Below are 14,800 nucleotides of genomic sequence, written 5' to 3'. Positions count from 1 at the left end.
CTTTTTCATTATCCTTCTAATAGGTCTCGTAATGTAACAATCGCAGCCCATCAAATCCATCTCTTATGGGATTGAACGTTGGTGGAGGTGCGGAGGTTAAGCTACGTTTGCGTAGGCCAGAAAGGCAATGGGATATGTTTCCTTATGAGCAGATTCTTGATACCATGCTGCATGAACTGTGCCACAATGAAATTGGTCCGCATAATGCCAATTTCTACAAACTATTGGATGAACTTAGACTGGTTAGTGACTTTACTTCTCATTGATACCATGCCAATTTCTTGTGTATGCTCTCCAAAACCAGTTTCCCGATCTGAATCGTTATTAATAATCGAGGATTGGATTTTGCCAACTTTATCAACACAGTAATTGCCTCCCGAGCAGTAGATTCTTCAGAAGCATTCAAAGCGTCAGGTAAAATGTTCATCATCGCAGGCAAGAGGTCCCGAAACGAATCTTTATCACCAGAATTTTTAATACACTGGATGAATTATTCCCGCCATACATCGCCGCAATTTTAACTTCAAAACTTTTAGAATTCGCAAGACAATTCAAGAAAACGCTATGAATATCCTTAATGTAAGGAATTAAAGTATAGCCGATTGATTCAGACAATTGAGCAATTATCAAGAAAGAACTCTCCTGCAAATTAACATCATCAGAGGAAACACAATTGAATAAAAAAGGAAGAATCTCAAGCCAACCATTATGGGGAACGATTGTGGAAGCTTGAATTTAATTTTCTTGATGATAGTATCCGTTAAGAAAATTAATCAAGTGCATGTGTTAGTTTAGGATAGAAGGGGACATAAGTATCATATTGTGATTGGTTGTTTGTAAATTATATAAGTACTCTGATACCAAGTGTAACAGACGGTCCTTTTCTAAATATAGGTTTAATATAATATAATAGTAAGTAATGCTAAGCGGAAGTCTATCGAACCGTGATTATTGCGAAAAAGAAAAAAAACAAAACAATATTTTCAAAAAAAAATAAAGAAAACTTAAATCATTAAAATAAAATTTTAAATATTACATCTTTCTTTAATAAATAATTATCGTCCATAATATAAACTCCATACATTTTATATTCTAATCTCACATAAACAATACAATAGCTTCTTAATAACTTCATGTAAAGTCACCTGCAGCATCTGCTCCCGAAATATGGGAACAGCCGATAGAAATCGGTCAGTTTTAAAAAAAACCGAGCATATTACTTATCGCAATTAACAGAGACTTGATTGTATGGAGACTTGGTTGATGCAAGTCTTGGGCTCCAAGGAAAACTTTTAAAGCAAGGACGAGTATTAATGAAGTAGGGGACCAAAGGAACACAAAGCCAGAAACAACAGCACACCTGTGCTCAGACGAGCGCCTAATTGCTCGAATGAGCACAAAGCCCATACCACATCTTTTTTTAATCAGATTTTATCGTGGGTTTTGATGTCTCATTTGAAGCCCTTATTTACCCCTATAAATACACTTGTTCTAGGCCTTAGTAAAACGCTTCAAAATCTCATGTATAGAGCTTTATCTCTTAATTAGATGTTCTCCCTAATTAGCTCCTCTATTCCTTACATTAATCTTCCACTTGTAATTCCTATCAAGTTTGTGTTTCTCCTTTAAACACATAATATAATCTTAAACTAAAATAGTGGATGTAGCCCTTGATTGGTGAACTACCTTAAATCTTGTTTTATTTATTTCTTTATTACTGTCATTCATCATCAACTTGCATAACTGTTTTGATATTAAAACACATCATAAACACCCAACTAAATTTCATCATTGTGATCCTTGAGTAAGTGTAACAACTCTCCTTTTAACCTCTCATGTGACGTCATCATTGTCAATCGCCAGGTACGAGGAGGATATACACTTCTAATAGAGGAGTTGATAGGTACGAGGAGGATATACACTTCTAACAGAGGCGGGACAGATTTGAATAGCAAATGAAACCTGTGGAAGGCCTAGACCCAATAAACTAGATATTGAAATTTAATTTAATTATTTTTTTAGAGCATAATTTGATTTTTTTTATCCCTTTCAAAAATCCTTCACTGATTAATTCATAATAAAAAGGATTACAAAATTTATTATTAATACCATTTATTTTAATGTATTAGTATCAATTAAATCGACAGTCAAAATGACAAATGAAATTTAAAGGAATTTAGAGTGGCTACCATTTCTAGTAGTGAAATTATTATTATTTTAATAATAACAAGTATAGTGGAATGATATCTAATCAATTAAATAGCTAAAGAAGTTATTATATTATTATATTATTAAAATAATAAGTATATTTTTCCATATAGAATGTTAAAAATAATAAAAATTAAATTATTAATTATAAAAATGTTAATCAAAACTAGAACGATATAAAAAAAAAGCATTCCTCAAAAATATCTCATAAAAGTATAATAATAATAATAATAATAATAATAATAATAATAATAATAATAATAATTATTATTATTATTATTATTATTATTATTATTATTATTATATCTTCGTATCTTATAGAAATAGGAATATTAGCTACATTTTGTATTAAAAGCTCTAACTTGAAAGAAAAAGTAATTAAAAAGAAACGATAAAATGACAGACAATGAGATATTTGTTTTGTTCTTATTTAGAAGTGTAGTCTAGAAGCTCGCTAGTCCAATCTCACGAAAATAAGACGTATTTTCTTAATTTCCTAAACTTGTTATATTTATCATTTTAGACTTTGCTTATTTTTATTTTTAGGTATGACTAACACTTTCTCTTTAATTTTTATCTCATCCACATATTAAATCCTATTTTTATCTTATTAACACATTTTTTTTTTACTTTTCGGCCATAAATTAAACCTTTTATCTACATTTACCACTTTTTCTTAATTATCTCACCTGTTAGTCTCATATAGTAAATGCTGCAAGACAAAATCAGTAGAATGGAAGACACGACACTAAAAGGTTAATAAATACCGACTGCATGAGAATGGCGTAATTTAATAAGAGTAGAAGACACCAAATGATGACTAATGTTGTTGAACCAGAACGAGGACGAAATACCGTCCACAATCTACATGATATAGCCAAGAGCCTAATAGGTCGGATAATAATTGATTTGACCCGTTAATTCAATTTAAACCTAATCTAAAATAAATGCTTATATATTGAAATTTTTAACTCAACTTATTAAATTTGTCAATTCGACCAAACTTGTTTATTAATTGGGTTAAGTAAAGGTTAAAATTTTAAACCTAAAAAAAACTTAAACAACTCATTTAATCCTATGAGTTATTTTCAAGTCAAGTCAATCAGTATTCTGAAATTAATTTATTTAATATTATTTTATTTTTCATAATATATATATAAAATAAACAACTCATAAGATAAAAATTTAAGATTGAGGCCTAATAAATACGATATTATTAATGTCAAAAACGCTAAAGTAAAAACAAAAAACGATCAACTAATTAAGTGGGTCAGGTTATTTGACAAAACTTCAATAAACGAGAGGTAGATATCAGATTGACCTCATCTGTTATAGATTATATCAGAGGTGTATTTTCAACTAAATTAACTAAACAGGTTAGAACCAAGTCAAGAGGTTTATAACCATTATTCATGTATAATCTGAATATGAACTCAACCCTTACTGATCTGTTGGACGGACCTAGAGGCTAAGAACCAAGAAACCGGATTCAAAAATTTAGTATGAAAACTAATCACATTCGATGTTATCTAATCGTCATCACTTAGCTATTCTTCTCATCTTAATCAAATAGTAGTACTTCAAATCAAAAAATGTTATAAGAAAAGACCGAAAAGAATAGTAAGATTGAATTAGTAAATAAAAAAAAAAAAATTGAAGTGGTCCAGATCCTAAATAAGACCAATTTATAATTTATGATATAGAAATAGTTTTCAGGATTTACAAGTTACGTCAATAAATCACACAATGTCAAAAATATTATATTGAAGTTATTTTTAGTATAGTGTAGGGTGTGAGAAAGGGGTGGGGTAGAGGAAAGGTCGGACATAATCGAATTTAAGACCTCAAAAAATAGTATATATTCAAACTAAGACAAATTCCAATTTTAGATATTCAATTAATAGGTATACTAGATTGTTATGAATGGTAGTATACTAATGTGATTATAAATGATAGTATACTAATGTGTGACTTGAGTGCACATTAAAGGGTTGAATTCATGTGTGTGACTCTTGAGTTGTGGAATCCAAAAGGGTGTAATAAGGTGAAGAGTATTCATGGGAATTATTGGTGTTAATGAAGATTAAGGTGAAGAGTCTCATGTGTGTGACTCTTGAGATAATGCCTTTTCAAGTTCTTAGAGTTATTTCATAGTATTCATTACCCTAAATTAACTATGTATTTATGTGAGCCATTCATCTTCAAGTACCTAGCACTATAAATAGGGCTCTCATACCCACACTTCAAGTATGCAAAACACATCAAACACAACCCTTAAGCCAAACACATAGCCTATTGTTGTTATCTCTATCTCAATTGTAATTCTTCATATTGAAGTGTTGTTTGTATTCATTTGATATAATATAAACACAAACTACACACCACGGAGGACGTAGCCATCATTGGGTGAACCTCCTTAAATCTTTGTGTCCTTGTTTGTTACTTTGTCAAACTTAATTTTGCTCATTGTTGTTTGTTCTTAACATCGTAAGTATTTGGCGATCGTTTTCATAGATGATAGTTATATCTTAAAAGACTTGTTTGATTCTCGGTTATAAATTGTTGTAGGGCATGTTTAGATTTAGTATAAATATTTAAAGAATAAAAAAGTCGAATTAATGAAGTAATTGTACATATATTTGCATATGAACTAATTGAAATAGTTGTAGAATAAGTAGATTGAGAATAAACTAAAAAAAATAAATAAAAAGTAAGATGTTTTTCCTCGTATGGAGGAAAAATATTTAAAAATAAGGAAATTTATTGTTATTTTATCCCTTTCTCATTACTTTACGTCAACTATTTTATCTCTCCAACAATCAAATTAAATTTCATTAATTTTCTATCAAATTACCTTAATTGTCCTATTTTACTTTTATTTCCACAATTTTAATACTAACCAAAGGTTAAAAAAGTGAAGGTGGATATTGAGCATCTAATACATCGTCTTCTATGAGATTTTGTCATTAATTTCTATTTTAATGAAATTTAAAATAATACAACTCTCTTATTTCATGATGTTAATTACGTATTTTTTTATGTGTACGTGTGCGCATTTTTCGTTTGATAAATAGATTTTTCATAAAGTTTTTCGTTGAATTTTTATTTTTAGCTTTTTTAATTATCAAACAATTCTATCAACTTCACTTCTAAAAATTATTTATAGCAATTTTATCAAATGTAGAGCATAATAGGAAATAGTTCATGTACATAGTAGGGGACAAGGATGTTAAAAATCAGATACAAAATCCATTTGGATTCGAAAATTTGAATGTAATGATCCAATTTCAATACGGTAAACTTGATATCTGGAATTCGAATATATCGAATTTTGATTTGTTTTTTGCACTTTTGTTCACATAAACATTTAATTCTACTTTTTTTTACTTCTTTAATCAAAATTATTTTTCATAGATTAAAAAATAAGTTTTTATATTCTTTTAATTGCCAAATCATTATAGCTGTTTAAAAGCCTAAATTAATTAAGAATTGATAAGTTATGTAACTTAGTTGAAGTTAAAAATTTTAAATATTAGCATGTTCAAAAGCCTATATAAATTACTATTAAAAAATTTTAATGAAATTCAAAACCAAATATTTGCTTTCACTAAAATCCCCATTCGAATCTAAATTTGTTATCCAAGTTTAAACCAAATATTTGATCCAAATTCCATCATCATCATTATCATATCCAATAACTAATACGTAAAAATAACTAATAATAAAGATAAAAATAAAGAAGAAGGTAAAGAGCGATACTTAAAGGCAATGTACAATAACAAACGAAGAGTAAAAGGGACAGATTTAATAATCTAGGACATGAATAAGGCGCCGCTAAGTGTCCCTATCCAAACTCCCAATTTAAAAAATTAAATAAATTTTCCAATTTTTAAAAGTGAATACTAAATATTCTGAATTAGATGAATTAGATTATTTGGAACGAATAATAATGTACACCTCTAGTACATAGCTAGGAGTTACTCATTCATATGACATAAAATTATATATTTAGTCATAATAATTTTCACATTAAAATATCAAATGTAATAATTTCAATGAGGGATGATCGAGTATTAGCTACACAGAGTACTTTCAAAAGTTAAAACCTCCAAACAAAAAAATTACCCCCATAATTAAGGACATTATTTTTAAAAAGATCTAGCAAACCAATGCCTTAAAGCATTATTTAATAAAGATATAAATTAATTTAAATAGTAAATTAGAATATATTTTAAACTTTAAATAGTATAGCAATTAATTATACTATCTAATATAGCATAAAATTTAAAGCTTATTATTAAATTATAGTAAAATATGTTATACTCCTATTATTGTTTTCATTTAATTTAATTTTTAATTTACACTTTTAAATACTTCATGTATTCTGAAATAGTTGATACAAATTGATTATCGGCACTATTTATCATTCATATTTATTTTGTATATTATGGCTAATACGTAAGCAAAAATATAATCAAGTGAGATTTTATTTGAATCATTTAATCACATATTGTCATAATACTAATTTTTTATATTTTTTGATGTGCATAAATTAATGAGTTAATAAACAAAATAATACATTAAAACACATAAAAAATCAAATATAACAAGTATAATTTAACGGGTAATAATATTTTTATTTTTATAACATAAGCTTTTGGCATTAGAAAACGGGAATAGTTGGAATAAAAAATTATAGAAAAGGTGAGGACCGTCCGTAGAAGGGTCAGCAGTCCGCCCATAGTAAAAGGAGCTTATCGGAAACAAAATCACACACGTCAGATTTGCGGCAGACAATACACACCATCAATTTGTCAACTCTCTTTTTCTTTCTCTTTATAAAACCCCTTTCAGGTGACTCCCACAATATTCGCTCTTCTTTCCATTTTCATTTCCTGCCTTATTCCTCAAGCAAACTTTTCTCCCTCTTTCTCTCTCTAACTTCTACTAAAATCTTAACAAGCTTTCTCATCAATATCTCTACCAATACTAAAATCTTTCACCAATTTACAGTACTACAATCATATATAAGATTATCAATCAGAGGAAAACGATTATTAATTTGTTTCTTTATATCTTTAATCTAAGATTAAAATGAAGGTGGTTTGGTCTCCTGATAATGCTTCTAAAGCTTATATTGATACTGTTAAATCTGTAAGTTCTTCATTTCTAACTTTCTCTTTTTTTTTTAAACTAAAATTCTTTTCCAATGAAGGTGCTATACAATTTTGCAATTCAAATAAATTTTATCAGGAAAAAATTTTAAAATTAAATTAGAAGCGTCTTGATTCTTGTGTTTTGTGGTATATAACGATTTTATATTTAATTTTTCCACCTGATTGTTCTATATTTTATAAAACAATTAGGAGGATTTTGAATATTTTCAAAAAGCATGTTGATCAGGTTTATTCATCTTTTCTTTTTCCGAAAAACGTGAAATCTATTTATGAAACTCTTTTTTTCTTTTCTAATCCTTTGCTGAACAACTCTTTTTCATGTGAATACTCTACGATAATTTAAATCTTCATTTTTCAACAATCAAAAACTAATATGCTTTCTTTTCTTTTCAATTTTGTCAATTTTGGAATAATTACAGTGTAAACTAAACCAAGAATCAGGAGTAGCAGAGCTAATATCAGCCATGGCAGCAGGATGGAATTCAAAACTGATAGTAGAAACCTGGTCGAACGGAAACTTCACTCCAAGAAGCATAGGTCTCGCAATCGCCGCACGACATACCGATGGTCGTCACGTGTGTATAGTTCCCGACGAACATTCTAGAAACGACTACTTACATGCTATGTCATCATCCACCACAGGAATTACATCGCCGGAGATTCTCATCGGAGAACCAGAAGAAATCATGTCAGAGCTTGATGGCGTTGACTTTTTAGTAGTGGATAGTCGGCGAAGAAACTTTTGCAGGTTTCTAAGGTTAGCAAGATTGAGTAGTAGAGGGGCAGTTTTGGTATGTAAAAATGCAGAGGCAAAAACGACGTCGTGTGCGTTTAATTGGAGAGGAGTTTTGGATGGAGGAAAGTATCGGGTGATTCGCACTGCTTTTCTTCCTGTGGGACCGGGGTTGGATATCGCACACGTGGCGCCATCTTGCGTGTTAGGATCTACCGCCGGTATTAATTCCGTGAAGAGTAGTAATAAGAGGCGTTGGATTAGACATGTCGATCGAATTTCAGGCGAAGAGCACGTCATACGAACGTATTAAAACATGTTTTAAAGTTCGTGATCGTGAAGGATATTTTTTTTCTTTGGGTTATTTGTTTTTTGGTTTTTTTGTTTATCGACAAAATAATTAAGAATGTAAATATAAATTTTATTTTGGGAGTAGTTTGAAAAGAAATGTGATGTTCTTCTTGAGTATACTCTCTCTAAGATACCTAGGAATTAAATTAACAATCACTTTGCTTCTGTTAAGTTACAAAATTCAAAGTAAAATTTTTTATATATTTTGTAGCAAAAGTAAAAGAGATAAAAAGAGTAAAATTATTTTTGGTCAATAGAGAAAATTCTAATTGCTAGGGAGAGCACTACCATAGTATCCTAATTTTTGTGCAAGTTGTATAAATTATATCATTATTCTCTGCTTTTATAAATTTGTCAATGAAAATATGACATACCTTTTTAATAAGGTTAGCTGGTTAGGCGCTAAGTCAATGTTATGTAAGTAATACAGATCTTGAATAATAAACAAAAGAAACTATGAATGAAGTTTTGTTGGTTGATAACTTGATGAGAAATGGTTGCTGTTTTTGGTGGCTAAATTTTTTAGGCGAGGAGGAGGGTGTTGCTCCCAAGTCCCAATCAATTTTTTGTAATACTTTTGTTTATTAAAATTGCTTTATTTTGGTAAAAAAAGTTTTTATTTACCTAATTCCTTAGTTTGTATGTCTCCCCTTTTGTTGGTAATGTCCTAATAAACAAAGTTAATTATTATTTTTGAATATAAGTGATTTTTATCGCTGTAAATTTAATTTCTCTCTATATCATATTAGTTATTATAAGTTAGGATAATATTTTAACATTTTACCAAGTCGAAGATACATAAATTACGCAAATGAATTTAAATGTTAGATATTAAAATCAGAATATAGCATGATGAGTAAGATGAAAAGAATATTACATAATGACAACTTAAAAAATATATAAATAATTAAAGTTATTTATTTTATAACTAATAGGCCAAGGCTTTTAAATTTAGTCCTCTCATTTTAAAACTAACCTAATTAAAGTTTAAACGCTTGTCATCAGTGCCGTTTTTGATAATTTTTGAACCCTAGGCGAAGAATAAAAAGAGGCCCTTATACAAATAAAGTTTTAGTTTTTTTCTTCAACTATGCATCATATAATTTATCTTTTTTTTTCATCACATTAACGTCAAATAAATATACGAATTTAAGATCATATAATGATAAAATAAAAAAATATAATTAAAGAATTGACTTTTAATAGAAAGAACTAACACAATTTGGTCCCTGTCATAAATTAGGTCCTAGGTAATTGCACTTCAAAATTATCCTAGAAACAGCCCTGCTTATGATTTGTAAAATTTTCACTCAAATTTCGCTTGCATACAGATTTATGTATTTTAGACTTTTTAAAATTTAGTCCTGTCATTGGTAGACCTATTTTTTAATTAAAACAATGTATCAAAATCAAAGGAAATACTCCATGTATTCCTTTCAAATAGCGCAATTTGGTTTTTCTATTGAAAATTAATTAAAAGTAAAATTAAATTAAAAAATAAGACAAAAGAAACAAATTGAATATAGAAATAAGTGATTAATGGTTGAGATAGATAAATGAATAAGTAAGTAAATGGGATTTAAAGAATAAAGGTGATCGACTAGCACAAAAAAAAAATTAATCACGATCATTAAAACAAACTAAAATAAAAAAAATAGTACTATTGAGTGGTTAAAATTATTATTAGTCAATATCGTACATAATTAACATTTAATTTAGTTGATATTATCAATTTATTTGATATCCGGATATTAAATATATTTACTCAATAATAGAAGTACTTTATATTTTACTTAAGATGGAAGAATAATCCGATTAGAATCATCTGGTTGCTTATTATCATTCATGAAGCACCTTAAATTTGGGAAAAGACGAATTAACATAATAAGCAATAATCCCAATTATGATTACATTACGCGTATTTCTAATCTAAAATACAAACGCAAAGTGGTGCATGGTTAATGAATACAATATAAACTCTTATATGGATTTCGTCCACACTATTAATTTTAGATTAAAACTACAAGTTCATACAACACTAAGATATATTAGAACTAAAATTTTTAGTGTAATCTTAAAAGTAATAAAATAGTTAGTATTTTACTTAATAAGTACAATTAATTACAATCATTGAAAAATACTTATTATTACTTTTTTTTGTTTTGAAATACTTGTTACATCACGATTATTGGTATTATTTCTCGCTCAAGCTTTATTTATATATAATGGCTAATATGTAAAAAAATGCAGTCAAGTGAGTTTTTTTATTTCGTCAGATTGTATATCTTCATTATATTAAATTTTTTTAAAATTTTTGAATGTAAATAGTATAGTACTTCCATATAAATAATCAAAATAATAAATTAAATTGCGTAAACAGTCAATAAAATAGAAAAAAGTATTAGATTAATGAACAGTAAAGTAATCTGGATTTATAGAAAACTTTTAGTGAATACAATTAGAATGTGAATGAAAACCAAAGTCTAAAGAAATAAATGTAGAGACTGAGAGTTGAATATTCTTTGTTGTGGAGGAAAACTTCTTTTGTAAGAATGGACAAAACTAGTTCTACTGACTGACCACGCTTTTTAAAAGGGCCCAACACACGAGAATAATTTTCTTCTCTTTTTTGAAAATAAATGTGCTATTCCTTTTCAATAAATTTACTTATTTTTAAATGACATAAATATTAAGAAGCTAAATTTATAAATAGATTAAAGTGCTATAATTATTTTGAAATATAAAATATAAAAGTAATGAAATTGTATCAAAATAAAAAAAAATTTTAAAAAAAAAACAAATTTAAAAGACTAACTAAAATGAAAATTCTTGTAAATTTATTGGAACAGACACAGTAATTGCCTAATTGATACGCCTTTACTTGACTTGTACGCTATGAGTTTATAGTGTTTACTACCTGTTATGATGGAATGAGAGTGACTTGAGTCCGATCGAATTATGCAAGTTTTAGTTTACTTTAAATAAAATTCGGATTTTTTTTTGCCTCCATTTTTTATTTACAGTTGGATTTCATGGCATTCAACTTCGTATTTCTAGCGGAGTCAAATTATGCCATTTTTTTAAAAATATTTTTACTTTTTAACTAATACATTAATTCATCGTAACTATAACTTTTAAATAAGTAGTTATTTGCTTTCCTTAAAATGAAATATTCATTGAGCTTTGCTAAATGATTATTATAACTCATTATACATAGATTTATATATTCGAAATTTTAGATGTTTGAACAGATTTTAAGTATGATATTTTAGATTGGGTCTATCATGAGTCTTGTGTGTAATTATTACCAGAATATCTTGTCAAATTGATAAACAAAATATAATGTGTATATAGTCGTCGATCAAAACTTTTTTACTAGATAATTTAACTTATGTTTTTATTGAACTGTTAATGATGGAAATACTTCACTTATGAGACAAAATCTCACATCGATAAGATAGTAGGTTGTGGACTTGCATATATATTGGATGAGTTAATCCTCTGACTATCATATGGTTTTGGGAAACAATAAACCTCATCAAGTGTATGTGCAAGTCAATGCTCTTGACCCGTGGGATTGTAGGTCCGAGCCCACGGGTGTCCCATGTCCACACGAGTGGGCATGTCCACACGAGTGGGCCACTGTGAGATTGTGTGACGAATTGTCACGGCCTAATATGACAGAGCCGAAGGTGGTTCCTGATATGATGTGGCTCACATGTGAGGGGAAGTGTTGAAAATATTTCATATGTGAGACAAGATCCCATATTGATAAAATAGTAGGTTATGAACTGCATTTATATTGGGTGAGCTAATCCTCCTACTACCATATGGTTTTGGGAAAACAATGAATCTCACCAAGTGTATGTGCAAGTCAATGCTCTTGACCAGTGGGTTTGTGGGCCTGACCCCATAAGTGTCCCGTGTCTACACAAATAGGCTACGGTGAGATTATGTGACGAAATCGTCACGACATAATAGTTAACCCTTTTAACCCCATTGATTAAAGTTGTTTCACTTAATTCATCTAACTTTCTTTGATGATGAATTTTTGTAATCCTTGATAAATCAAACTTGATCAATTATGAGTCTGCTGTTCTCTAATTGATTTGTCAGATTTGGTAAGAACTTATAAATAGAAAAATTTGCATAACATAAGCACATTATTATGTCTCTATCATCAACATTAAAATATAAAAATTTATATAAAATAAACTATACACTTAAATATTAGGTTAAGTCAGAGTCGAATATTGGATTGAGTTGAAATCGAAGTAGGATTTAAGTTGAATTATCGGATTTTTTCTAAGATCCACCTCCGATTCAACTCCAATTTGGAATCTAAATATATTATCGAACTTAGAATGAAATTTATCTTGGGTTCGAATCATTTTTTTTCCTCAGATCAAATCTAGTAGAATGTAATTGGATCTAAATGTCATCCCTACTTCTCTTTTAGGAGTACTATTTTGACATTTTAAAATTGAGGTAACACTGTAAAGAGAAGGGGAGATAGTCCTTCCTCTAGATGGTAATTAGTAAGAATTAATCTAGTTTCATCCACTAAACTAAACTACTATAATATGACATTTTTGACGTCTAGCATCCTCTCCATATGATAGGCAACATCTAAAAATAATTTTATAAGCTGAAATCACTCATAAAAAATTATATCAAATATATTATTTTTATTTGTTGTTCTTCTAATTCTTTTCTTGGATGTATGAGATTATATAACGTTTCTATAGAATAATAATAAAAAAAAAACATTTGTCATAATTTCAAAATTTTAAAAGTTTTTTTAAATTCCTATGTTTAACAATTTATTAATATTTAAACTTCTATCAAATAAAATCAATAATTAAGATTTTGTATGAACTAAAAGTACACTTTACATGAAACAATTGTGATGTTTGGATATGAGTATGACCCACAACTTCCCATGAACTTTACTTATTTTTTTAGTTTATTTTATTAAATTTATATAATTTCTATTTTTAGTTATAATTCATATTATTTTTTTGATTTTGAATTACCACATACATTTACTTTTTTTTTTTTTTCGTCTTTCTTACTACCCTACAAAAATTATTTTCATCTCGTTTCTCTTGGCTTCATGACAGCGGAAGATCTAGGCAATATACATAGTATGCATGTTTGAAATCGTAGAGAGGTTTGCAAAAGATGATAAAGCATCCACATATTCAACATACACGGTTAAGCGATGACTTTAGACTTTAAAAGTAAATTTCCAATATCACTTATCTATCAATCTTATCACTTATCAGCGTTAAACCATGTACAACTACAATACACGCCATAAAAAAAAAAAAAATCTAATGCTGCTTCCAAGAAATTACATATTCTAATTATAGTGCTCCTCTATACCAAGTAAATGTACACACTAAAACCATTTGGGTACTCACAAATTCTCAAATGAGATGATCTCATGATGAGATCATATCCATTAAATTTATTTGATGTATATTTATTGTTTTAAAGTGATTAGTTACTTTAAAGTAATTACTTATGACCTTAAAGTGATTACTTAAAAAAATAAACTATAAACTCATTTAATTAAATAGTCCTTACAACTGATATTTTCCTCATTGGTCATAAACATGATTGTTAGTTATGAAAATTAAAATAACAAAGAAGTAATTCTATCTCTTTAGTGTTAAAACATTACACTTAAAAAACTACATTTTGATTTATGGCATTGCACAATATAACAAATTTAAAGAAAGAACGGAGCACTGATATATGTACAGTACGTTCACAACTTTGTGAACACTTCGAAAGGAGTTGTTTCTTTCATCCCACTCCAATACTTCCGAATCAACACAAGATTATTTCTAACGTATAATATATTAATATACCAAGTATGTCAGAGTCATAATATATTACACGATAATAATTTAACATAGATAAATAAAGTTTTTAATAGAAATTTCTTTTTCTATAAAATTTTAGAGAAAATAACAAAATTATATGATATGAAATATCAAATTCAAAAAAACTAAATATTCAATTATATTTTCATTGATAAAAAATCAAAAGTATTTCACATGGGTTGAATATCAGATATCGTCCATTTACACCTCTATTTCTTGCGTAGTTGTACTTTTAGCTTCTTCTTTCGTACATATACAACTCAATTTTATTGAGTTTGTTTTTTTCACGTGCCTCATCTCCCGCACAAAATGTTGTTAAAGGGTATTTCCTTAAAAAAGCAAAGGCGCAAATTGTTTGAGAGTTGGCCAGTTGAGGCACCCCAAAAAGGCAGAATAAGATTGATTAATGAATTCAATTCATTGAGATAGTGGAGGTA

At 28.2% G+C, this 14,800-nt stretch overlaps 1 protein-coding gene across 1 annotated transcript; it reads left to right on the top strand.

The window, feature by feature from the left end:
- The first annotated feature begins 7,069 nt into the window (after positions 1 to 7,069).
- On the top strand, positions 7,070 to 9,136 carry LOC130804538 (uncharacterized). Its single transcript, XM_057669006.1, has 2 exons — positions 7,070 to 7,362; positions 7,805 to 9,136. Exons 1-2 carry the CDS (start codon positions 7,303 to 7,305, stop codon positions 8,429 to 8,431), a joined length of 687 nt encoding a protein of 228 aa, XP_057524989.1. The 5' UTR covers positions 7,070 to 7,302; the 3' UTR covers positions 8,432 to 9,136.
- Positions 9,137 to 14,800: the final 5,664 nt, after the last annotated feature.

Source organism: Amaranthus tricolor, chromosome 17 (genome assembly GCF_026212465.1).
Source record: "Amaranthus tricolor cultivar Red isolate AtriRed21 chromosome 17, ASM2621246v1, whole genome shotgun sequence".
NCBI lineage: Eukaryota > Viridiplantae > Streptophyta > Magnoliopsida > Caryophyllales > Amaranthaceae > Amaranthus > Amaranthus tricolor.
Note: the sequence above shows the minus strand (reverse complement) of the source record. Positions and strands in the feature narration are given on the sequence as shown.

What these genes read in the sequence shown, in the direction of transcription:
- LOC130804538 (XM_057669006.1), top strand. Translation starts at nt 7,303, where the DNA reads ATGAAGGTGGTTTGGTCTCCTGATAATGCTTCTAAAGCTTATATTGAT. An exon ending in ATATTGATACTGTTAAATCT is followed by an intron (nt 7,363 to 7,804) that starts GTAAGTTCTTCA and finishes GAATAATTACAG; the next exon opens with TGTAAACTAAACCAAGAATC.